The 23,319-nt window shown below is 33.6% G+C and overlaps 1 protein-coding gene across 1 annotated transcript; it reads left to right on the plus strand.

Moving 5' to 3' along the window:
- Window positions 1–6,074: 6,074 nt before the first annotated feature.
- LOC129803712 (translation initiation factor IF-2) lies at window positions 6,075–17,157 on the plus strand. Its single transcript, XM_055850466.1, has 3 exons — window positions 6,075–6,407; window positions 13,369–13,551; window positions 15,958–17,157. The coding sequence occupies exons 1-3, from the start codon at window positions 6,389–6,391 to the stop codon at window positions 16,362–16,364; spliced, it is 609 nt and encodes a 202-aa protein (XP_055706441.1). The 5' UTR covers window positions 6,075–6,388; the 3' UTR covers window positions 16,365–17,157.
- The last annotated feature ends 6,162 nt before the right edge of the window (window positions 17,158–23,319 follow it).

Here is a 23,319-nt window from a genome sequence, read left to right on the forward strand (position 1 = left end):
CCGAAATTCGGTACAGTTCCTCCAGTTTAAGTGTTGTACTTTTATATTCCTAATACATTTAATTATTTATTTATTTTTTATTACGCTGAAAATAATATTTAAAGGAAGTTTAGTTATTTTTTAGTTTTCTTGACCCATGTAACCCCTTAAGCGATTTTTTTCATTTAGATAAATTGGAGTGTTTTAACGAATATTTTTAAATCCAATTTCATCCTTAAATTTAACAAATACTAATTTCACAGAAATCCATGTTTGTGTAACAGTGGCCATCGCCATCTTAGCGTTGGTAACTAACCTCCGGAGTAAAACATTTGAGGACTTCTTCTCAGGTTGCATAAGTTATATGCTTAATTCAAAAGCAATTTACAAAAAAAAAAGAAGAAATATACCTCTGAGATAATGAATGACCTTGAATAATTCCTTCTAGTAGTTTTTCAAGGTTGAAAACTAAAAATCTCTGTGGAACGTATTTCTCAGCCTATGTTTATCAAGATTGAATTCATAGGAATGACTTGAAGATTCTGAATAAATTTCTAATGAATCTTCAATTGGTTGTAACCACTTTTCAGATAATTTGTGAGCAAATTTTTAGTTATTAATCAATGAGTTCGAGCAGTAAGCGAATTTATCCCTCTGTCTCCGTTATGTTTAGTGTGTCTGTGGCATGAAGAACGCGGAAAGGCACGCGCACTAAGATTTTTCAACTGGTGTGTGACGAAAAAAAGACTACGAATTTCGTTTCTTGGCACAATTCCATCCGAATTGCGACAGGGAATTCGATTCTGGGACTTTTGGTTCTTCTTCAAAGAGCCCCAGAGTTCTTATCAACGCCAGAGGCCTATTATTTTTCTTTTAGCGCGGTCATTGAAGTGTACGATTTCTGAAATTTCCTATTTTCTCCATCATAACTGATTCAACAGACGAAATTTTGGTGATGTTCTGTGCTCGACTCATGAAATAATTGATGGAAAGTCAATTTTGAGGTGGCCAGATTACCCCATGTTCAGGACAATAACCTTCTTTTTAATTTTCCTTTTGATCTTAAAGTTTTAGCAGTAAATCAATTGACATTTTTTAAATCCTCGATAGTTTTGATAGTTTTACCAATTTTATTTTGAAAATTAGAAAAAAAACGAGGTAGGGTCAGTGTGCCAAATTTCGGCATAGTTTCATGGAAGCGCCAAAGTCTCAAGTTTGAAATGTAATATTTTTAATAGAAATTTTGTTACTCTCTTATAAAGAGTGTTGCTTGGAACCTTGTAGACAATTTATCGTCTTTATTTTCTCTAAAATCATTCTTAATACATTTTAAAATGAATAAAAATGTAGATATAGCACTAGTGGTCTATTCCGGCCACCTTCATTCTCATAGTTCCTTACCCTTCCGGAATTCTTCCAATGCCGTTTTCAGATCATCTTGCTCGTCGAGAGTATTTAAAAACTAAAAATTCATGGAAATTTGAAGAACAAAAAATGTGGCCGGAATTTGGTACCCTTACCCTATTGTTTTTTAAGAACAAAATTTACATTTTAAAATAGCCAGTAAGCAAAATGTTTTATTATAAAATAAACCTTGAAAGTTTGATTATTATTTATTGTTCGAGAATACGAGACTATAGCTGATTAAGTACACTACACAACACGTTGAACATATACATTTCCTCAAGAAATTGTTTGATAATTTTTGTTTAGAAATATTCATGTCTACAGATTTTTATCAGTCTGTTTCATAGCTAAATTGCTGCCCAATGAAATTCACATCAAAATTCCTCCTTCCTGACATCATCTGTTTACGCAATTAATTATCTCTCAACATGCTTCACATATTGAAAGCAAATTTCTCAGTAAATTAGCACAAGTGAAAATGTGATTTTTCACAGTTACTTTTCTTTCTTTCTGTCCTGTATCACCTGGGATGTCAGGGGACTTGGTTGGGTGTTCAATAGAATTTCCTCAAGGCGCTCAAGTGGCCAAATGGAGGGTGAGACGAGGTGTTTTGCCTAAAAATATCCGATGACTGTGGAAATTTCATGAGTGCCAGGCATATTTTCCCAATCCCTCAGCCCGCCAATAATCGTGTGGCGAGTGGAAAATTCAGGGGGTACTTTGAATGTTTGTGGATGGATATTGTTATTTGTTTTGCAGGGAGGCTAGAACATGGATAAACAGAGAAAACGTGATGGGTACTGAAAGCGGTTCTAATCATTACGTTATATTCAATTTGCACAATAAATTGTTAAAATCAATTGACTAAAGAAGATTGAAAAGCTCTAGTTTAACATACTGTATAAGCTAGTTCTCTAACGAGTTTAGATGTTCTGTTTAGAGTTGAAGGATAATGATGATGAGCTTATAATTCATAAGCTCATTTTATGATCCTTATGCCGAAAATAGACATAGGCTGATCCTTGAAAATACTCAGCTCGAAAAATTTGACTGTAGAGGACCAGCTCAAACTATTATACACTGAGGATTTAGGATCAAGGATTAGCGTTTTCAGCGTAAATTTCTATTAAATGTACACACTTTGATTGTTAAAGGATTTCTTAAGTACAATATCAATGGAGGGGAGTATCATAGCGATGTTAGCCGATGAGACTTTGTGCTGTTCTCAATTTTCGGTGTTCGTCAGGAAAGTGTTCGTCCTTCAAATCAAAAGAATCAGCTTTTTCTTCAAAGCTTTCGACCCTTATACGGGCTTCAGACCTAAGGCTTAGCCATATGGCTTAACTGCTCTAATTCCTTATCAATCACGATTTTTTAGTAAGATTGAAGTTAGAATTGGATTGTTATAGATAATTAACCTATTAGACTTCAAAGAAGAAATAAAATTGCTCGTTATATAGGATTTGGAGACCTTTGGGAACTGGGCTAAACCCCTAGTCTGAAGACCGCTTTAGAGTGGGTCTTCTTCAGTTGACTGAATGGGTCGAAAGCTTTGGGGAAAAATCTGATTCTTTTAATTTGAAAGAGGAATACTTTTCTGACGAACACCGGAAGAATTGAGGAGAGCATAAAGTTTCCGTCAGACTCCAGAAGAAGATGAGGTTTCAGTTCGTATTAGACCGACTTCAGACCTAAGGTTTAGCCCAGTTCCCGATGATCTGAAATTCAAAATAGCAACCAATTTCATTGCTTTTTCAAAATTTAATGGATCACTTGCATCACTTGCCCATGTTGTCCAATCTTAAGTGATAATTATCCAAAAAATCTTGATTGATTAGAAATTAGAGAAGTCAAGCCATATGGCTAAGCCTTGGGTCTGAAGCGCGTATTAGATCGCCAGTAGATGAAGACACAGGCTAGAAGGAGCGCTGAAGTTTCTGGGAGAATCTCTAGTGGTCATGACACACATCTTTCCGTATTGTCTTTGGGCTATTAGCCCTCATGTCCCTTACGATTCTAACATGATTATGACAGGATGAAAATCTTAGAGAAATAAAAAAAATATGAGGAATAAAAAATATGTTTTATAAGCATTAGAACAACTACTTAAAAAAATTCTTAGCAGAAAGTTCTTAATTAAGTACTTAATGTTCTGGCTATTTTTTTTAATTATTGGAAGTTGTACTCCTCAAAATTAAGTCATTGAGATAAGAACTTAATTAATACCTAATAAGTACTTAATCTATTAACCAGGAACTTTAATCTTAATATAAAAAAACTAAAATACAATTTTTCTGTCATATTTTTAGTAATAAAATAAATTCTTTTTTTTCGAAATCCTATAGTTACTTCAATTGGGTTAAAAAACGTTTCATAATTTGCAAAAAAGTCCTTTCAATATAGTTTTCATACCGAGAAATTTAGTTACATACAAAAATTTTACTTTTATTTAAAGTTTCTTCTTGTCTTAAAAATATATTTAATTGGATTTACCAAGTTTTCCTTACTGAATAAGCCATTATCTTTAAAGACTGCACAGGTAATTAAAAATTAGTGTTTATTTTTTTAGCGTACTTATCTAGGTTCTGTCAAATTAATAGCCAATCAAACACAGAAATACAACTAGAAGTTTATATAAAACCACTAATTATTTTTTGTTTTTTTTAACTATATTAAAGTTTCAAGTTAAAGTTTTATCTGGGAACAGTTTTTAATATAACTTAGATATCAAATTTTGTTTAACAAAATTAAAAGCTTTTGCATTTAAAAAGGTAAAGGAATAGTAAATGAGGGATGCTCCACATAAATTGGTGAGTTAATAAAAGTTGTGTAGGGTTGAATAGCCTAATAGTGCTATTTCAAAGAAAAATTACCATGTTTTCTTTTTTAGCACTTTACTGTTCTCAAATGCTTCTGCATTATCGACTTTTTTGTGCTGGTTCCTGTCACGATTATTTGATGATATTTAGAACACGACCAGGACTGGGGAAAACAGTCGAGACAGGAACAAATATAAAGAAAAATCGATAATGCAGAAGCACTTGAGAACAGTTTTGCAGAGAAGCTTTTGCAGTTAAAAAAGTAAAAAGATGCAAGTGAAGGGTCATTCAAATAAACTGTAAGTGTTAAAAGGGATGTAGGGTAGTGTGGGAACTGGAGTGAGGTCGACTAGGGTGTGTCGATCAGTTGGTGCGTGTCCAGAATAAGGTGGGAGAGAGGAAGAAGAAGAAGATTGGATGGAAACAAGCAAGGTAAGAAGGTGTTGATTGTGAGGTGCGAAATAGAATTTTATTAGAGATCATTGACGATGTTAAAGTGAGTTTTTATTGATCGTAGAAGTCACAGGACAGGTTGCTACAGGTAGCATAGCCTAATAATACTATTCCAATGAAAAAGGAACATGTTCCTTTAGCACTTTACTGTTCTCAAGTGCTTCTGCATTTTCGACTATTCTTTGTGTTGGTTCGTGTAGCGACTGTTTGGTGATATTAGAATTTTTAGAGCGCGGCGAGGATTGAGGAAAGTCGAGACAGAAACCACCACAAAAACAAGTCGATAATGCAGAAGCACTTGAGAACAGTCATGTGCTAAAAAATATTCAGGAGAAAGAGTTCTTTTTTCCATTTTTTATTCGAATAGCACCATATTTCTCAACTTGATTAAAATGGAAATTCTTAACAATTTCATATGATAACACAAAATGTTTTCTTGATAAAGGCAGTAGGGGAAGTCTTTTAGGCTTCATACATTCTCTGGCTGCGAACATTTCACATTTTTCTCCCTGTTTCTATAAAATGAATCTGACCTAGGCTACCTAGGTTTAGCCATATGGTTTAATTGCTCTAATTTCTTAACAATCACGATTTTTTTGGAAAAAATTAATTTAGGACTGGATTATTAATAAATGACCTAGGGTAAGTGAGCCAAATTCCGGCCAGCTTGCAATTTCGGCCACCTTTTTTGTTCCTCGAATTTCCATGAATTTTTAGTTTTTACAAACTCTAGAGATTATACAATGCAAAAGAATAACAAAGAATGCAGCTTCGACAAATGAGATGACGTGAAAAAGGCATTGGAAGAATTCCTAAACGGCAAGGAACTATGTGAATGAAGGTGGCCGAAATAGGGCACCAAAGCTATGTCTACATTTTTATTAATTTTAAAATGTATTAAGAATGATTTTCAGAGTAAACAAAGATGATAAACTTTCTACAAGGTTCTAAGCAACACTCCTAAAGTAGAAGGAATAAAAAAATCAATTTCTATTAAAGATATTACATTTCAAACTTGAGACTTTGGCGCTTGCATGCAACTATGCTGAAATTTGGCACACATACCCTATTAGGTTCTCAAAAAAAAAAAAAAACAATAAAATTGCTCGCTATTTGGGATTTTGAGATCTTCGGAAACTGGGCTAAACTTCTAGTCTGAAGACCGTTTTAGATCAGATTGATTCGATTGATTAAAGGAATATGGGAAGAATATGAAGTGTTCGAAGCCAGAGTGTGCTCGTAGCCTGAAAACCTTCATCTACTAAATTTTGCTTATTTTATTATATATGTTACAATTTACAAACTTTTATTATCTGATTGTATTGTAGAAATATTGTACAACTAATCATGAACAGAATTAATAAAACACAGTAAAACAATGCGGGAAAAACGAAAGAATTCACATTTTAGTAAACAGTCGTATTGTGATTCTTAGTATAGGAAGATTTAATCGCGTCTAGCGGCTGCTGTAGCCGCGTAACCGCGAAGACGCCCCACTTCGACGCATTCGAATGTCTCGGAAATGCTTCTCTCGTCCACTTCGGCGTCTTCCCACGGAGCCAACGATTCAGTTTCACTCTGTCCGGTGAGAAGTTTAGTGTTCAACTCAAAGTTGGTGGAGATCAAGTGTTGGACGGGTTTATAACCAACTCTCTAAAGTTGTTAAAAAAAATATATCTGGGTGTGTGCTTGCATATTGCTTTTGGATCACAAAAACATCTTAAGACAAAATGTTCAGTGGATTGGGAGGTAAGAGACATAGGGACTGCCTCAAGATGGATATCCGAGGGAGAGGTCAAGGATGGTGCCAGGAAAAATTGCTGGCTATTGATTTTTCGTTTGTTTTTACATTACGATGTCGTCCTGCGACGAACTATCATTGCGAAAGAAAAAAAAGAAACCCTTTTCCAAGGACATAAATTCACCTCCTATGCGCGCTGCAGGAAAATCAATTTTCATACAATTCCTTGTTCCAATTTTTTTTTAATTCATTTTTCCTAACTCTTTTTCTCTCTCTTTAACTGCAGACAGCTCAAAGTGTGAGTATTAGATCTTTTTTTTTTACTGCCTCCCGTAGAATTTTTTTTTCCTTTGTTCGTAGAACAGTAGCAATAGGTGAATTCTTTGTTGTAATTTACAACGCAAAATGCACTTATTACATGTTCAAATAGGAATGTTCGGTACTCATGCACTCAGTGATCATCTGGGGAGCATTTTAGAGGTAACATTTGAGATTCACTCTCTAAATTGGGCTTCGATTCGACCTATTTCCCCAAGATATTCCCAGGAAAAAAAAAGAGCTACTCGCACGTGGTGGAAATTTTTGGCGGGAAAATGATCTTCCTGAAGAGCTCTTAAAAAAAATCTTTCCATAAGGTCTGCGACTTATTTTTATTATTATTTTTTTTTTTGGAGAGACGAAGACAAACTAGTTGGTGAGATGCTCGATGTGAAATTAATATATTCCATCTGTGATGTCATCGCGATTCAGTCAAGGTTACCGCGTAGAATCTCTCACAAAGAGGCAGGGCTGGGCAATGCTTTTGCGCACTCTCGTGTAACATAGTTTTTCCACCGCAGTGTCTCTTAATTTTAAGAGATTTGCCCATTTGTTCCCACAAATTGGTCATTAGGAGCAATTTTCCCACGACAAATTGCATTGATTGATGGGAAGAGGTGATTTCCTTTGAAATGTAGCCATATGCTGCACGAAAACAACAAGAACAAACCAGAAATAAGTGAAACAAGTCATTAAAGAGGTCAGAAGTGCTTAAGAAAAGTGAAAAGCATAGGATGAATCCTTGCTTATGCTTTGAGGTTTACTGATTCATCATTTTTTCTATTTTTGTCGTGGTATAAATAACACGAAAAGACAAAAATTATGCTAATATTTTCCAAAATTTATGCACTGAAACAAAACTGTGAACATAGTTTATTTTAGAGCTTTATCAGATAGGATCGTAAATTTAATGGTGTTATCGATTTATTAATAGAATTTCTCTATAAAATTTTTAGTAATAATTATAATATTTTACGATGAGAATTAAACAATGAAAAACGAAACAATGTATTTTTGGATTAATGGTATCAAAGTAATAAGGTTATTATTCAATGTGATACAGGGAAACATTGGGCAAAATCTGATAAAACGAATAATTTTATTTTTATCTATCTCGAAGTAAAGTACTTTATTGAGAAATTTTCTGCAAATTGATTCAGTGAAATTTTTCAAAATACTGAGACATGGGTATATTAGCATGGGGTAATAGTGCTAATCCAATGAAAAATGAAAAGGGGAAATCTTTCTCCTGGACATTTTTTTTTAGTACATGTCTGTTCTTATGTTCTCATGTACCTGTTGCGGCTGTTTTCCCCAGTCCTTACCTCATCGTATTTCAGAACTACTAAAATTGCAATGGGCAATTTCTCCTACATGATGGGACAAATCCAAGATTAAGAACTTAACTGGACCTTCCACACATTCAGCTCCTGGTTAGGGATTCACGTTTCAGCGTATTTTAGGAATCGGCGATTGGATTAGCAATTGTCGAATGTGTCGTACCGTACACTTTATTATGTGCAAAGAAGCATGCAGTGCAGATTTTTCCACATTTGATACCAAGTAAAGGAAAGTACTCTCCATTCGACTGTTCATACCTTCGAATAATGTGAATTTTCTTTAAGTTTTCCTAAGAGACTTAAACATTTCTATTAAATATTAGTTAGCTTATTATCAATTATTGAGAATTATGTGACAATTATGTGGAAATCTCTGTGGAAAAGTAAAAGAAATTCACATTATTCGAAGAGATGAACGTTCGAAGGGAGAGTACTTTCCCCTAGTAATTTTTGATAAAGGAATTTTTGTGGAAAGACACTTTTATTTATTTTATTTTTTTTATTTATTTTATAAGTTCATGTCCCTGTACAAATTTTAAGTACTAAATGGGGCTGTATAATGGGGCTAAATGGGGCAATATGTTTAAAAACCCTATAACGGATTTGGCCTTTCTCAACACAGAAAAATAAATCGTAAATGTTTGTTAATTCATACTGGGGACTTACAAAATACTCGTAAAATGTATAATGCCCAGCGCACAATAACTTTTGTTTGTAAACATGTTTTCAAAATTTTCAATAGGAATGAGGGAGATGGCTAGATCTAGATCTCACTCACTCTCATTAAAATTTCAAAAATATGTTTACTAAACAAAAGTTATTGTGCGTTGGTCATAATTCGCAAACAAGTCCGTAAAAGTTTGTATCTTTTCACAAACATTCTTCGTAACGTCATCACTTGACAAACATTTTTTATTCTTCTACAAATATGTGTTAGTACATTTTTGTTTGCTTAACAAAACTCTACGAACAAATGACAAAATTTTACGAACTCTTTTCTGCGTACAAAAAATGCTCGTCAAGTGATTACGTTATACGGACAAACTTTTACGAACTTTTTAGTAGGTTATACGATTTACGAGCATTTTGTAAGTCGCAAGTAGGAATTCACAAATATTTACGAAAAATTTTGCGACTTATTTTTTCGGTGTAGAGTTTCCTTAAAATAAATATTCCAAAAATTATTCTTTTTTCGAAATGATTCCATTCAATTCAAGGTTTAAGATTCTAAAATATGATCTAAAAATGCTCAGTCGTCGAAAAGCAACAAATACAACCTCCTTCAACTTTTCTGATTGGTTTGTTTGATAATAAAAAACGCGCAATTTAGCTTTTATGATTTTACCAGGCATATTGAGAGACCATTTCCATGAAAAGTCGCGTCAGAGTATTCGAAAATTGCAAATGCGTACACCAAAGACACTCTCAAGAATTGTTTAAAATAGGATGTTTGAGAAAATGTCGAGATTTACACATTATCTCGACTTTTGCATTAAATAAGGAAACACTTTTTGGATAAATAATCGATTTCGCTGGTGCTGAAACCCATCTTGAAAGTCTCTCGTAAAATGTTTAAATGCAAGTGCCATCCTCATGGTCACCATAAGTCTGGAGTTTGGGAATTTATTTAATGGGAGTAAACCCACCACAAAATAATTGTAAAATGAGGGAAAAAAATAAAATTTATTATTGGCATTGGTATCAATTTTAAAAATAAATCATTCGAAGAGTGAATCTGCAGGCAAAAGACCATTTGGAGAAATCAAATAGTTGCAACCAAATACGCCGGAAAAATCATGGACACAAAGTGTGAGAAAATGCAATAAATAACTAAAAGAGGATAGAATCAGTCTCCCGCAGAGACAGAAAAAAAACCTACATAAATAGTGATACAATGTGTCAGAAAAAAAATTTTATGCAAATTTATGTACTCTCTGTGCAATTGAGTTGATTCATCACAAGTCGCTCTTTCTTTAGCCAATTCAATTTTTGCAATGTATTCAGTGACTTTGTGAGCAAACATGCTAACAATTTAGAAAACCTCTCAAAATATCAACCAATTTATAATTGAGTCATTAACGCTTTTTTTCTTTTTAAATAAATAAATTTCAGTGGCGAATCTATTTTAGAAATTCGCAAAATAAAACAGCAATGGCTCATTTACTTTCACCCGAATGACGAATGAGATATGATTAAGCCCTTACGAGTATGTGGATTTGACGAATCAAAATGAAGATTATGTAGATCAATTCTTTTGTAGAATTTTTAATACCAAATGAATTAACCGATCACATCAAATCTGCTATTTTTGGAAAGGCCTTGGAATTATCTATAAACTTCAGGGTTTTCGATATAAAGTCATTCACATTAACCAGTGTTATATTAACATTTTGATTTTCTTAAAATGTGAAACGAATAAAGCACTTCACAGACTTGACGACTTAGAAAAATATGATTTGATAAATCCATTTTAAAGACAATTTAAAGAATATCAAAAAATACTGATCCTATCATGATCGTTGTATGTTTTTCTTTTAAATTAAATTTTTTAGAAAAATAATCTTTCAAAGAATGTTGTTGATTTTGCAAATAGAGTGTCAAAAATGGTTTCTGTCTCCGTTAAATTTTAGTTGTTGTACTATCATTATTCTTCCGGATGGATAAAAATGAAATTATACCTCACTATTTTAAAATTTACGATTTAGTGCAATGCATAGCCTTTGGCTATTAAAGCGGAAATAATAAAATGAATTATGTTTCATAATGTGGAATTTTTTCTGTCACAAATTATCAACGATAAAAAAAAGAATAATGTTGTTAAAGTACTATACAATAGAATTACTGGCAATTGACACTGGAGTAAACACAGATTGAATGGTGAAAAATCGTCAAAAGGGAAATTCTTTAGTGAAATTCAATTGACCTCCCGCAGCTATTTGTGATGGGATTTTTTTCGAGTGGGTTGGGGTTAATTAAAATGAAATTGACATGAATAATTGACCCACTAATAGGCAGAGTAAAGAACATGCAATCACCGTTGAATTTTCCTAGCAATTTCCTCCTCATATTGATCTCGATGGACCACTAGAAACACTCAAAATTTCATCTTATGCTACGTTTATATGCTTAATAATCTTGGATTAAAAGAATCCGATTAAATCCAAACTCGGCGTATTGTACTAGAATGAAAGAAAGTCCACTGACATTAGAAGAATTTCCAATTAAAATAATTAGGAATTCTTTAAAATTTAATTGACTTTTTTCTAAATAATATATTTTATAAATAATTGTTATTTTATTGAGAAGATTAATTGGTAAATTTTCTGAGGTATTACTAAGCAAGAGGTAGTTTTGCTGAATTTGTTTTATTATTTTTTTAAATTTGATTTTAATGTTTTAATTAAATTATGAGGTATCGCGGCGAATATAAGAGCTCTTGCGGTGAAAATAAGAAATTTTGTGACAAAAATAAAACATTTGTGGGCAAAATAGTAATACTTTGTCGAAAATTACACACTTGTGGCAAAAATCAGAATACTTTCAGAAAATTTAAGAATAATTTCGACAAAATCAAGAACTTTTATGGCGAAAATAAGAACACTTGTCAAAAAAGTGATAAAACTTTCGTCGAAAATACAACACTGGCAGCGAAAATAAGAATATTTTCGACAAATTTAACAACACTTTTGGCAATAAAGAACATTTCCGGAAAAATAATGTAATAAGGAAATTTCCGGAAATAATTGTGGCAAAAATAATGATACTTTTGTCGAAAATGGAGTACTTGCGGTGAAAATCAGAACTTTCGGCAAATTTAAGAACAATTTCAGCGAAAATAACTACGTTTCCGACCTAAATAAAAGCACTTTCGGTGAAATAAAACGTTTCTGGTAAAATAGGAATTTTTGTGGCAAAAGTAATAACACTTTCTTCGAAAACAAAACACTTGCAGCGAAAATAAGAATATTTTCAACAAAATTAAGAACACTTTCGGTAAAAACAAGAACGTTTCTGTCAAAAATGAGAACACCTTCGGTGAAATAAAAAGGTTTCCGGTAAAAATAAGAACATTTGTGGCAAAAATAGTGAATCTTTCACTGAAAAATAACACTCGAAGCGAAAATAAAAACACTTGTGGCATAAATTATAAACTTTTCGTCGAAATTAAAACACTCGCAGCGAAAATAAGAACACTTTCGGCAAATTTAAGTACACTTTCGGTGTAAATGAGAATGTTTTCGGCAAAAATAAAAAGACTTTCGGTGAAACAAAAACGTTTCTGGCAAAAATAAGAACACTTGTGAGAAAAGTAATACAACTTTCTTCGAAAACAAAACATTTGCTGCGAAAATAAGAATATTTTCGACAAATTTAAGAACACTTTCTGCGAATATAAGAACGTTTCCGGCAAAAATAAGAACACTTTCAGAGAAAAAAGTTTTCGGTGAAAATAAAGCACTTCATACGACAATAGGAACTCTTGGCAAATTTAAGAACATTTTCGGCAAAAAATAAAAACATTTCTAGCAAAAATAAGAACAGTTTCTGTGAAATTGAGAACGTTTCTGGAAAAACTAAGAACACTTCTGACAAAAATGACAAATCTTTTGCTAAAAAAGAACGTTTCCGAGAAAAATAAGAACACTTGTAGCAAAAATAACAATACTTTTGTCCCTTTTGTCGAAAATCTTCTTCTTCTTCTTCTATTTAAGTTTTATTTCAAGGGTCGGACGTCACTTGACATCCACACAGCCCTTGTCGAAAATTAAATACTTGCGTCGAAATTAGGAACACTTTCGGCGAAAATAGGAACAGAGTTGTAGCAAATATTAATAATTGACATTCAAAACGTCCAGAACATAACTTAAATTTTGTGTCAAATTTTGACAGAATATTCGTTAATTTGAAATAAATCTAGGATTTTCTTACCGTATAAACGTATTCACAGTTGTTTCTTGCTACGATCAGCAAACAGATGGTGCTTTGCTAAAGAAGCGTGATCGTGGGTGGGGAAGAATAAATAATAATAGTACAAAAAAAACACTCTGTTTCTCTCTCATTTCTGCTCACTAAAATAAAAATCACGTCCAAGCACAGGAATTTTGGATGGAGATTTCACTAATTCACACGTTTTCCCTCCATTGACTTTGCATTCGTCTTAAATTTTTGCATTGTGTCATTCTTTTTTTTCTTCTTTGGATTGCTAGTCTCCAGGAAGTTTCTTCAGTTTCTTAAACATGCTAATTTTGTCTCATTAGACGATGGCCTTGGGCATATGCTGAGAATTCAAATTATCTCCATTTTTTTGCAGCATCGCTCAAGAGTCTGGGAGAGAAGACAGCTAGTCTGTTCGACAGGAAGAAGAAGGATGCTGAGACTCTGGCGGCGGAAAAGGCTGCAACGGCCCAGAAGATGGCTGAGGAGCAAGTAAAGAAGGCTGGAGAAGCTGTTGGACAGACCAGGAGTGAAGCAGAAAATCTTGCTGCAAGCACAGGTTTGATAAATTGAATAATAGTTTACAAATCCGACGCTAGGGTTGCTAGGTTAGCAATCTTTTTCGCTATTTTGGAATACAGGAAAAAATTGTTTTTTTTTATATTTTAGTCCCTATGGGAAGGGTCATATTCAAATTTTAGTATTTTGTAACTGAGGCCTAGACTAGACCTTTGATATACCACACTTTAATGGATTCAATTCATCGAACTTATTCCAATAAATTCTAAGAAGTTTATGCAACGTAGTAGGGGAAAGTGCGCTACTTTCGGACAACTTAAGGTTCGGAAAACTCAGTCTTTTCTTAGTGTTCTTAACGAAATTGATCTATGGTTCTTTTTTGGAAAATTTTAGTCATTGAGCTAGCTATTAAAATTTTAATGGGCCAAGTTTATTAAAAACGTATTGAAATAAAGGAGTTGTTCGAAGCTTGAGTTGTCCGAAGGTTCCACGCTTTCTCTTATGGTGCTGAAAAGGAGACATCTTTCTCCTGAGGGTTAATTCTGAGTTATTCACGTGAGAAATTGACAGCTCTTAGATCGCCTTTTCTGAGTATTTCGTGGAGTTTTGTGAAATTTTCTTGCAACACTTAGAAAAGGAGATTCCAAATCGGTGAATTTGTCACGTGATAAACGCACCGTCTCAGAATTCATACCGTGGACATTTTTTATGGTATCTTACTGTTTTCAATTTCTTCTGCATTATCGGCTTTTCTAGGATTTTCTTCTGTATTTTGTCAAGAATGCCCAAAATACACAAGTTGATTAGAAGATTTCTCCTGGTTCCCAGAGATTTCATAGATCTTCTGGGGTTTTCTTCTGTATGTCGAATGTCGACCACATTATCGGTTCCTGCTGCAATTGCGTTTCCCCAGAACTCGTCGTGTTTTAAAAATCATCAAACAGTTGAGACAGGAATCACCACAAAGAAAAGTCGATAATGCAGAAGCACTTGAGAACAGTAACGTGTTAAAAAACATGTTTCTTTTTCATTGGAATAGCACCATCAGGCTATCCTATCCTACATCCCTTTTAATACTTACAGTTTATTTGAAGGGCCCTTGACTTGTAATTCTTTTATATTTTTACTTGTATTTTTAACTGGAAAAGCTTCTCTGCAAAACCTTCACTGTTCTCAAGTGCTTCTACATTTTCCTCTTTTCTTTGTGGTGGTTCCTGTCTGGAATGTTTTCCTCAATTCTCGCCGTGTTTCAAAACTATCAAACAGTCATGATAACAACCAACACAAAAAGTCGATAATACAGAACCTCTTGAGAACAATAAAGTGTTAAAAAACATGTTTCTTTTTCATTGGAATAGCACCATCAGGCTATCTTACCCTACGTCCCTTTTAACACTTATGCCCTAGACACACTTACGACTTAAGCCGAGAGGCGACTTAGTGAAAAATTATGGAAATGTAGTTTAACCATTATTTCTAATATAATTACGCTAAACCGTCTCTCGGCTAATCCTCAGGTCTGTTAACCCTTTATGGCCTCTACACATTGGGAGCAATTTTTGTCAAGAATTGCTTTTTTGAAGGAAATTTCCTGCAGCGTTGTAGGGGGAAACGTCAGATTTCTGTCAAAAACGCAATTTTTGACGAAAATTGCTCCCAATGTGTAGACGCCTTTAAGGACGATTGGAACACCGGTGTCCCATAAAGAAAATAATTTTTCCTGATTACCTAAAGTTATTTTTTCCTTATGTTTGTACATAATTGCAAAATAGAAGGTTGAAGGAATCTAGGATATTTTTTGGAAGTCTCCAGCTATTTGCTATGTAGTAAATTTTTAAGCTAAAAAATGACGAATTTTTAAATTCTCATAATGAAAATTAATTTTAATTATTTTTTATACTTCCAATTTTTTTTAAGCAAAACCGTTTTGGGAAAAGAAACTACAATACTCAAACATAATATTTTTCATTAGATTGAAAATTATCATTCATTAGTATTGTCTGAAAAATTACTTAAATTTTTAGGATATTTTTGTCCCTATCGTTCATAGAGACAAAAAATACACCAAATCAGATACTGTTGGCTTTTCTAAAGCCAAATATAAGACCTTTTACTAGTTTTGTACATTAGTTTCATTTTTATTGCTGATTTTCGGTCCACGAAAACTGTCTCGTCGTTAAAGGGTTAAGGCCCTTTCTGTTTATTTGTATGACTCTTCACTTGTAATTTTTTTTTTACCTTTCCAATTGAAAAAGCTTCTCTGCAAAACTTTTACTGTTCTCAAGTGCTTCTACATTATGGACTTTTCTTCATGTTGGTTCCTGTCTCAACTGTTTAAGTTAAAGAAAAGTCGATAATTCAGAAGCACTGGAAAACGGTAAAATGTTAAAAAATGTTAATTTTTAATTGGAGTAGCACCACTGAATTAATTTTCTCTAAATAACAGCAAAGGAGGCAGCAGCTTTGGCTGTGGAGGAGGGTTCCAAGGTGGCCAAGAGTGCCGAGGAGCAGGCTAAGGCAGCAGCAGGTGCTGCCAGGCAGACGGCCAGCAATGTCAGTGACACCGTTGAGAACACAAAGAAGCAGGCAGCCAGTATGGCTGAACAGACCCAGAAGGCAGCTAATGATGCTATCAATCAGGGTCTCAAGACCGCCGAACAGGAGATAGACAATACCATGAAAGCCACCAGTACTGCCGTGGATCAGAAACTCCAGGAAGCTAACAAGTATGCTGATGAGAAGCGTGTTCAGCTGGAGAAGAAGGTGAACGAGGAGGCTGCTAAAGCTCAGGAATCCGCCGGAAACAGTGCTGCCAATCTACTGGGAAAACTTAATTTGGGCGGTGGCAAGTAAATCCTCTGCAATTTCCAATCATACACATTTTCTCTTCAAATTCTTCCGGCATCTTTCCTGCAATGCCTTTGGGAGCAAAAATGCTTGAAAAGTTCACAAAAAAATCTGCAAATTTCTCGAAAAAAAAAAACTAACATTAGAAAAGGATTGAGATTTTTGTGCCAGAAGAAACAATTTTGAAATTAATCACACTCATTAGATTTTAGAGAAGAATAATCAAGGGGTGACTCATATTGAGGAACTTGGGCAAATGCTGAAGAATGTTTAGGGATATCCTAGCAAGAAAAGTTTAGGAAACCTGAGAGGTCTTTTGAAGGACGAATCTCGAAGAATCTCAAAGAATGAATGAACGAGTCATCCCTTGAGACTATATTACTTATATTATGTTATTTGTCTATTTTCTATACGTCTATTTCACAAATAAAATTGTATCTCATCTTCAATGAGATTTAACTGCAAAAAAAAGTGCAACGTTATAGTTTCGAAATGGCCTAAGAAAAAGAAACAAGGATTTTTTGAGAAGGACTTAGCCTGGAGAAGGAGCTTTTTCTGGAAGCTTCTGTATGCCTTCATTTGAAACTCAAATGCCTTCAAAAAACACGCGTCCAATTGATCAATTATGATTGAGGATTTACACACAGAAAATAAATAAATCTTAATGTTAGATAATCTTCATTTTTATCATATATGAAAAAGAAAAAACAAATTGTCGTTAAGTTTCTAAGTGTAAAGCTATCTTTGAAAAGAAAAGAATTGTATTTGTTACAAGAATAAAAATGATGGATAAAAAAAATGTGGAAAATTCTCACGATTGCAGAGAAACTTTTTTATTTGTGACACTAATAAGCAAGATTGGGATCTCAAGAGCAATGATGGAGAGGGGTTCTTTCTTGCCTGAAGGACAATAAAACTCCTTCGTTCCTGATGGATTATGAGGGTGGAGATTTGTCGATTAATCGTCTTGATGGAGAATTTGATTTTTCCAACAATCACCAAAGTACAAAATGCACCTAAAATTCAATGGAACGGGCTATTAAAAAGTTTTCCAATCACGAAACACTTCCTCACCAGTCAAAGGGAAAACCCTCGCGCTTCCGGGCATTTTCTTACGCCACTTTCTTTTGCATTTAGCTGAGATTCTTTTTTTTCATATATACTGTACAGTACAATTGTAAGGTTGGGAAAAATTTGGGAAATTTCAAGAAAAATTCAGTGGTATTCTTCAAATGGGAATCATCACGACAGAATTAGAAAATGAGCAAATGATTCTTCAATTATTTCTCAATTAGAAGAATCTTGTCAGTAATTAATGTGATTTACGTTGCGTTGTACCGCATAATAATAAATATTCAAGGTAGAATATTGTTTTTAGAAAATGATTCATTATGGCTCCAGCACACCTTTTAGATTAGGAAAATTTCATCAAATCAAAAGTCACTTCCTTTTCTTTCTTAAAAGTTTGTTTGTAAAAGTTTGTAGCATATGTCTATCCCCGTCAAATCATTATTCTACCTGCCGATTTTACTCTGAGGTTTTTTGAATTTTAACGGTATATTCCAGTGTATTCAGAGAAAATCTGTAGATTTTCTGCTGAATTTCTGCTAGAAAATCTGTAGATTTTCGGCAGAATTTCTGCAGAAAATCTACAGATTTTCGGTAGAATTTCTGCCGAGAAAATCGGCATAGTGTCCATTACTTCACAAAAATATTGTTGATTTATGTAGAAACTGTAGGAGTTATAAAGAAAATGGTATGTTCTGCTTAACAAGCATTACCGATTAAACATTTTAAATAAGTAAAAAGATGCGCGCAAAAATACTAATTTTTTAAAAATCGCCCATGGAATGATACAAAAACACGAAATTTAGGTCGATACTCTGCTTAAAGTTTTCACTTCACTTTTCTCTACTTGTAACACTGCGTCGCAGAATTCTTTATTTTATATAAACACCGTGATATCACAAAAAATAACTCTATTGAATTTTGCAAACTTCAGTGAAAAATTTTTCCATCTCTTCTGACACATCTTGTCTGGAAAGTCTGGAATGTAGAAAAAATCTACAGAAAATCGGCAGAATATCTACAGAAATTCATCAGAGATTCGTCAGAAAATCTGCCGAAATATTCTAACGAATTTTGTCCCAAGCCCAAATAAAATTCGTAAGAATATCTACAGATATTATCTGCAGATATTCTGTAGAGGTGTAGATTTTCTCTACAGAAATCTTAAAGATATCTGCAGATATTATTTGACGGGTCGTACTCTTTTGTACTCTTATTCTTCTTTTGAACATCACACTAAATTAAATTTAATTCAGTCCAATTTCGAGTTCGAAAGAGTGAGATAGACTTATGTAAATCTTTTAAGAAAGTAAGGGACGCGAATTTTGATTTCATGAGATTTGACCGATCAATAAGGTGTGCCGATGCAATAAAAAGTCTTTTGCACTCTGAAAAGTTTGTAGTGCTGTACGCTAAAAGTTTACCAGATTAATTTAACAAACCTTTTTCTTATTCCAAATTGAAGAATGTTTTCTTAGATTCAGCTAAGGCGCAATAGAACATTCTGAGTAGTTGCCGGGAGCAAGTCAATCTCAGAGCATGAAGCTGCCTGGTTACTGCGTACATCCTTGAGAACAGTACCTTCTACACAATCTTTGAAACAGCTGACACTAATGTTATAGGTCTGGCTAAAGCAGACCTGAGCTAAAAGAAAAGCCGAAGTGAATTTAGTGGTGCCAGTTGGTATTCTTCGAAATGCCGCGAAAATTCACGTTGAGAAAATGAGAGGTCTTTAATGTGAAAATTGTTTAATTCCTTACAGTTAAGTCATTTTCACAAGAAAATCCTTTTAATAATTTATTTGAATACAGTTATTTTGGGTTAATTGTGAATAATTGTCGATATTACATCAAAAACATTGGGATGAAATTTTGAGCTCGAAGACTCATCTGTCTCAAAATTCAGGATAGGTTTGAGAAAAATCCTTTGGTACAACATTATTTTGGTTAATAAGGAATGCAAAAGTACATATTACAAGAAGGGACACGACCTGCTAATAAGGATAAAATAGAGAAGAAAAGCAGCGCCGCCAGATGTTTTTCAAGTGAGTTCTTTGTATCTCTAGCTCTCTCTCGAGTTGAATTGCGCGCGATTTATGAAGCTTGTCATTTGAAATGATATTTTCTTTAAATTTCTTCACATTTTCGCAAGATTCAAGTAAAAGGGTGTTTAGTGAAAAGCTATCCGTCTTCCGACAAAGATATCAAGAAGACAATTTATTTTTATGAGAGTTTTTCTTTCTATTATGTCTTTTTGGCGCAAAAATATTCATCATGGCACCGTGAATAAGCGGGATTAGTGTTACCACCACGTCAATCTGCAATTTCCATTAGAACTATCAACACAAAATTTCCGATACTACACGACTTTTAATAAGCACAGGTCTGGGCTAAAGGTTTTTTTTTTATATGGAGCTGTTTGAAGCCAATTCATAAATTGCTTCCAAACTCAGCTTACACTTCGAGTTACGAAAAGCTTTTTAGATGGAAATATAGAATATTTATCCCTCTTTACAAGGCACAGAGTCCTGTGTACAAGGCACATCTTAATTGTGACCTATGTCGTGTAACGGTCACGAGTACAGAAAAATTTCCATAGGAATCTGTATGTGAATGTGAGAAAGTGGCTTCAACTTTGAAGGTCACTTGCTAGGAGGTAGGTCAGTAGTTACTCATGAGTTTTTTGTCTCCTTTTTTAAAGACCGGGATAACTAATTTCACAAAATCATCAAGAAAAAGGATTTCATTAAAAAAAAATCAATGAATTGCATTTTCGAACTCATATAAATGACAAAAAAAGCTCGACTGACCTTGTGAGGTTTCGAACTCACGCGTGACAATGTCACGAAAATTAGAGAATTCCCCTACTGGATGCATTTAACGTGACGCTTCTTGGACTTTGTTTTTTGACAAACTTTATTTACTAATTCGAATGAAGAATGAAAGGAAAAATTATTGCAAAAGAGCGACAAATAATCAGTCGTACTTACTGTGTTATCACACTTGCACATTAAAATTTTAATATGATTCACATTAATTGTCGCTGGTGAGAGTCCAAATATGTAATTTGTGTGTTTGATTCATTTTATATTCAAAATTTGATCTATTTGTTGATAAAAAAGTAGACTTGGCCCGCAAAATTTGATATAAATTGTCTTATTAGCATTAATGCGAAAAATTAATGCGATTTTCTCTTTAATTTTTTAATGTGAAAAATATTTATGCTTTAGGTAAATTTAAACTTATTTTTGAAGGCCAAGTCCACTTCTTTATCAATAAATAGAAAAACCCAAAATACTAAGTGACTCAAAGACACAAATAACATATTTGGAAGCTCACAAGCGACAATTAATGTGAATCACATTAAAATTTTAATGTGCAAGTGTGATAACGCCGTTATTTTAATAAGACTAATAATAAAAATATTCTAATTTATTTGTCTTATTTCTCATTCTAGATCTAGAAATTGTCATCACAAAGCAATAATAGTAGATTACTAAAGTGATCAATTACTAATCACTTTTTCCCTTTTAATCAGAGAAAAGTGGTTAGGTTTTCCGTATGTATCTGACTTTGAAAATTGGAATTGTTGCATTACTTGACTATAGAGGTCAAACGATAAGAGATATCAATTTCAGGTTTTCGGTGACCCCACATTTTTTATCCGAAAGCGAAAAATTTTATTAACAATTAGGGGTAGTTTGTCTATTTTCGAGCGGAAATTCCAACTGGGGGACACTTGCTGGGGAAGAGTAGCCGGCTGATCTTGAATACGTCATTCAAGATGACTTAGCCATACAGTTAAGTCTTGTCCTCTAATCTCATTATCAGTTAGGGTTTTTTTTTGAAAAATATTAGCTTTGGATTGAATATTAAATTTAAATAATGAACTGGGCTAAATCCATAATCCGAATACCCTTTTACACTAAAATAAAATAGGTAAACTTAGGGGAATGTCGGCATGGTTCGCACAGAGTGAATCTTCAAACAACGCAAATTTTCTCTTTATTTGCAAAGAGCTAGTTCGTCATTTCTTAGCCATAAGATAGATAATTATTAAGTTCATGAGACGAGATCAGAAATGATAAGTCAGCTCTTTGGAAACAAAGAGAAAATTTGCATCGTGTAAAGGTTCACTCTGTGCGAGCCATGCTTACATTACCCTACAAATTTTTTTCATCCTGCACAAGAATTTTTCTGCTATTTTTTCATCACAGAAAATAACTATTAACTTTCAAAACATTTGACTTTAGAAAATTAAATGGTTTTTACTTTTTTTTACATTTCAAAAGAGTCTTTCGATATGTGTTTCTCTATTTCTAATTAATTTAGAAGATATTTGTGTAAAGAAAAATATTAAAAAAAAATAACAGTATTTAAATGTTTTTCTACTTTTTGTATAAAAGTATCTACCTAGATCACCTAGATCTAAAGAATAAAAAAAACGTAATCATTTATTGAGCAAAACTCTTTACATTAATTTTCTCTTCTTAAAGGCTGCTTTTCACAGTCACAATTGATAAAGCAAAGTTTATTAAGCGTAAGTAAAATCAAATCATTTTTTTTTGTAAACTGATCTATACTAAAACTTTTTTAGTTTCATTGCATTCGTTAGCAACGCTTTCTTATTGGCTTTCCACTCACTTTGTCGCTCACAAAGTGCTTTTTATAAAACTTAATTTCGAATTTTATTTAAACCAAAAAATAAAAGGAAAACCTCGAACAAATGGGTTTCCGTGATTTATTTCTGGTGAAATATTTCAACCGTGGGATTTTCACAAAAGCTTCCGAACCTTCCTCTCCAATTTGTGTTCCTCCTAAAGAGCAATTGAGTCCATGGACACTTGTGATTGTCTTCTAGGTCCATTTAGGATCTCAATTTCTTTTCCTTCCCAATTGTTTCTATCCACTCGATTACCATTCCCATTCCATCCAAATCAGACCTCTCATGGCGATTTCCGCCACTGGGACCGGGAAAGTGGGTGAAAAACACAAATTTGTAATTAAGACGTGCCCTCTGAGTTGCCTGAATGAAAGGCAAAATGCAAATTGAACAAGTGGGAATTATAGAATGAATTTTCATTAAATTTCCCCGAGTTGTCTGGTGTGTCGATTTTCGCGGGGAAGGAAATTACATATTGCCCGAGGATGGGGCAAAAGGAAGAATAAAGGAACAGCCAGAGGACGATGAAGATATCGAGAGGGTGGCAATTAACTAAGAGAGAAAAGGCGTCAAGACACGCGTTCGGTTTAATTGGGTTAAAACACAAAAATTATGAGGATATCTTTCTTCGCTGGATGATGTCTTTTTAATCTCACCCATTTATCAGAATGCCTTTTTTTCTTGGTGTGGCTTTTCTTTTCAGGCGACTTTTGTCGTTGAGCGACGAAAAAATAGATCTTTTCGGACAATTTTGATGGGGAAGCCCTATAACCCAACGATCCAAGAAGTTAACGAAATGGTCGAGTAGAATTTTGAAATCGTCAATGACTTCAAATATATCGGTTTCGTGTTATCTGTCTGTAATGAAGAATCTGTAGGCACTGATTGTGAGTGTCGATCGAATTATCCAAAAACTTGACGAAACCATGCATGTGATCATTAGAAATGTCCCTAAGGAGCTCTAGCTAGGCAGTCAAACCATTCACAGACATTTTAAAGTATCCAGACACAAGAATAAGCTCAAAATTTTGGTGTCACATTAGTTATTTAAAAATAAATCTAGTCAACACCTTTTCCATCTGCGAATTATTATTCGTACCAAAACTCAACGAAAGTTAAACGTTTTTGAAGCGTATTGAAAATTGAAAATAGATTATCTACGTTGATATTGTTAAGGATCCTTGGTGAGGCCCGCGATTTGAGTCAACCCTTGATCAAGTCAGCTAGGGAA

This window comes from Phlebotomus papatasi, chromosome 2 (genome assembly GCF_024763615.1).
Source record: "Phlebotomus papatasi isolate M1 chromosome 2, Ppap_2.1, whole genome shotgun sequence".
Lineage (NCBI taxonomy): Eukaryota > Metazoa > Arthropoda > Insecta > Diptera > Psychodidae > Phlebotomus > Phlebotomus papatasi.

Excerpts from the sequence above, each read along its gene's own strand:
- LOC129803712 (XM_055850466.1), top strand. Across the intron at positions 13,552-15,957 it reads AAATCTTGCTGCAAGCACAG|CAAAGGAGGCAGCAGCTTTG; the intron begins GTTTGATAAATT and ends TCTAAATAACAG.